Source organism: Dermacentor albipictus, chromosome 10 (assembly GCF_038994185.2).
Source record: "Dermacentor albipictus isolate Rhodes 1998 colony chromosome 10, USDA_Dalb.pri_finalv2, whole genome shotgun sequence".
Lineage (NCBI taxonomy): Eukaryota > Metazoa > Arthropoda > Arachnida > Ixodida > Ixodidae > Dermacentor > Dermacentor albipictus.
This window is the reverse complement of record NC_091830.1, coordinates 60,524,900-60,527,682: the sequence shown is the minus strand read 5'-3', so window position 1 is coordinate 60,527,682 and position 2,783 is coordinate 60,524,900. Positions and strand designations below refer to the sequence as shown.

The 2,783-nt window shown below is 52.7% G+C and overlaps 1 protein-coding gene across 1 annotated transcript; it reads left to right on the top strand.

Moving 5' to 3' along the window:
• LOC135912087 (prophage side tail fiber protein homolog StfR-like) lies at positions 1-2,783 on the top strand. Its single transcript, XM_065444468.1, has 2 exons — positions 1-783; positions 1,493-2,783. The coding sequence occupies exons 1-2, from the start codon at positions 65-67 to the stop codon at positions 2,271-2,273; spliced, it is 1,500 nt and encodes a 499-aa protein (XP_065300540.1). The 5' UTR covers positions 1-64; the 3' UTR covers positions 2,274-2,783.

Below are 2,783 nucleotides of genomic sequence, written 5' to 3'. Positions count from 1 at the left end.
TTTTCGTGCCGTGTTCCCGGTCTGGTTTTGTGCGCTCCACAGCACAGCCGACTTCGTCGCATACATGAAAGACCAGGGCGCCAACGCGGGCAGCAAGCGCCGGAAGTCCTCACTTTACACGAGCCAGAAGCAGCCCTCAGCCAGCGTGGTGGCTATGAGGGCGTCCATAGTGCCCGAACCACAAGTACGCGTCATCAGCCCACGGTATAAACCCAGTTTCGATTATGGACAGCAACCTGATACCGAGAACGCCTCCACTTCCGGCGTCACTACCCATCGGGAATATTCCTTGTGGAGCAGCTCATCTGTCGGTAGCCTCAGCGAAGGCAGCGGAGGCGCGAGGAGAACGTCTGCTGGTTCCGTTTTGGAAATTCATTCCTTGCGTCATTCATGGAAGGGGCCAAATGTGGCGGATGGCAGCGCGACTTCCCCGGACCTAAACGGCAACGTCATAGCGGCGCCTGCGGAACTGATGTCGCTTCGCCGGTCCACAGAGAGGAGCGACAGCAAGCGCCAAAGTACTGCTTTGAAAACTTCGTCGTCGTCGTCGTCGTCGTCATCATCATCCTCGAAGAGGAAACGGACCAAACACGAAGGAGCCAAACAGGAAGCGACTGCCGAAGCTCACGCTGAAATAGATGCTACCAAACCTGGAACGAGCAGCTCTTCGGGAAAGACTCGCCGGGCATCAATGGCTTCGGCAACTGGACTGTCGGCGACCGAAGCTGAACATAGATCGGCGGCTGGTCACACAGAACCGAGGCCAAGCTCCTATGCAGCCAGGTGAGGGCCGGCATAAAGATAGTATATTACACAGTGGTATGCGTCAAAACCTGTAAAAGACAATAGAGCTGTATTTTCAGGTTGGTACCGTGGTTTCGTGCATGCAATAGTAATGTTTTGATTGCCAAGCACAGAAGAACGTGAGAGTAGGCTAGTTGGTTGATTATGAACAAAGTTTGGAACGCAAGTAGAAGAAAAAGAACACACAATCGAGTATTGAAGGGACACTAATCAGAACAGGAGCAGCGCTGACTTACAAATCTAACTCGACGCTGGTTCTATTTCTTGCGCTGAGAACTTTCGTTCCGTGCCTACTTCCTTACCTTCAAAAGAAATCACTTAAATGTAACGGTCACCGTACTCTACGCACCTAGACTTATTACTCACTTTATGAGGAGAGGGCTGGCTGTGTTCGTGATAAGGTAAGTTCCACAGCCGAGTGTGGTTAGGACGCGAACGGTCATGTGTCACTAAACGCTACTCATGAAGCGCTTTAGCAAGGGTATTTCTGTTAGAGTATTGGAATATGCAGGTAAATGCTTTCAGGGTATTTAATAGTACTTTTTCTTCATCATCTATTTGCTTCATATACTCGGACATTTAGTGCATTCATTCTGGTAATGTTGGCTGGTTTATCTTTCTGGCTGTCTAATACACTGAACAATATAAAATCTTTGGATCTGAAAAACAATCTTTCTTCTTTCACCAGATCCAAGGGCCTACCCGAGAAGGGCGCGAACGCCAAAACACAGGACGAGAAACGTCATGCCAAGCCCAGAACAAGCAGCTTTTCGGAAGCGACACGTAGAGCATCGACGGCTTCGACAACTGGACCGTGTGCACTAGGAGCTGCAGTGTCCGCGCCACAGGACCAAGTCCGACCTGCTGCCCCGGCACCCGTGGCTGCTAAGATCACGGGGACAACAGTTGAGCCTGCCTCCACGAAGGAAAGCCACCGGTCTTCGTCATCGACAACAATGCCTGGCGTAACGGCGTCCAAGGACCATGTGTCGTCTAGACCCTACAAAAGACGGGCTTCCTCGAGCAGACGGTTTTCTTTAAGACGGGTTTCCAGAAGCGCGGCATCTGATCGTCCAGATGTAGCGGCGGTGAGCCATGGCCAAGCTCCTGCTCATGCACCGGAAGAGGAGGAGGTCACTTCCAAGGCGCCCATCTCGGCGTTGGCTCCACATAGTAAACCACCGAACACAGCGATTGCTGCCTCGACGACCAGGTCTAAAAACCAGCCGTCTTGTTCGGTCGGTGCCCCGGTTGGCATTGCCGTTCCTGCAGTGAGCCAGGAAGTTGTTGTTCCACATACGTCGCATAACGGGCAGGCCGCCGAGGCGGCGGCCTTTGCTTCGGCTCCGTGGAAGGTCCAGTGCGCCGCCCCGTCAGCGACGTCTAACTGCGAGGACGACAAGATGGCGAGCCGAGACAAGGACGTGGCCGGAGGCGGGAAGGCTGCCGTAGATCAGCAAACGCACTAGCCACGAGTGGGCCAGCAAGAAACGCAAATGGATCGCAGAAGACTCGGTGAACAAAAGCGAGGCGTGCCGAAGGAGGGTAAGGCAGACGACACGGGGATATCTACAGGCCCGTCCAATGAAACGCACCTGGCGTCCCCCGTGGATGCTCAAAGGAAGGATGCCATCGGCTCCACGGGTCGATGGTCATTTCATGGTGATTAAAACGCTGTTCGTAAGCCGTGCAAAAATGGCTGAAAGAGCTTTGGAATAAGGGGAGTTCCAAAACTGTTGTCGTGAGAAAAGCCAGACACCCGGCCTGCGTCGGAGCCCCGAATTTGGTTTGAAAGTTAATTATGAAGCGTTACAAAAGTTACCTTGCGTATAGCGCAGTCGAATAGCTCACCTACTTTGCGGTGTTTATCTGAACTATTAATCCGACTGATCCGTTAGTCTTGTTTCTCGTGTCGCGTCTCACCGGCCCCACTTTGCAGGTCAACTAGAAGGGGCCGAAATTTGCAAACATATTGCGGA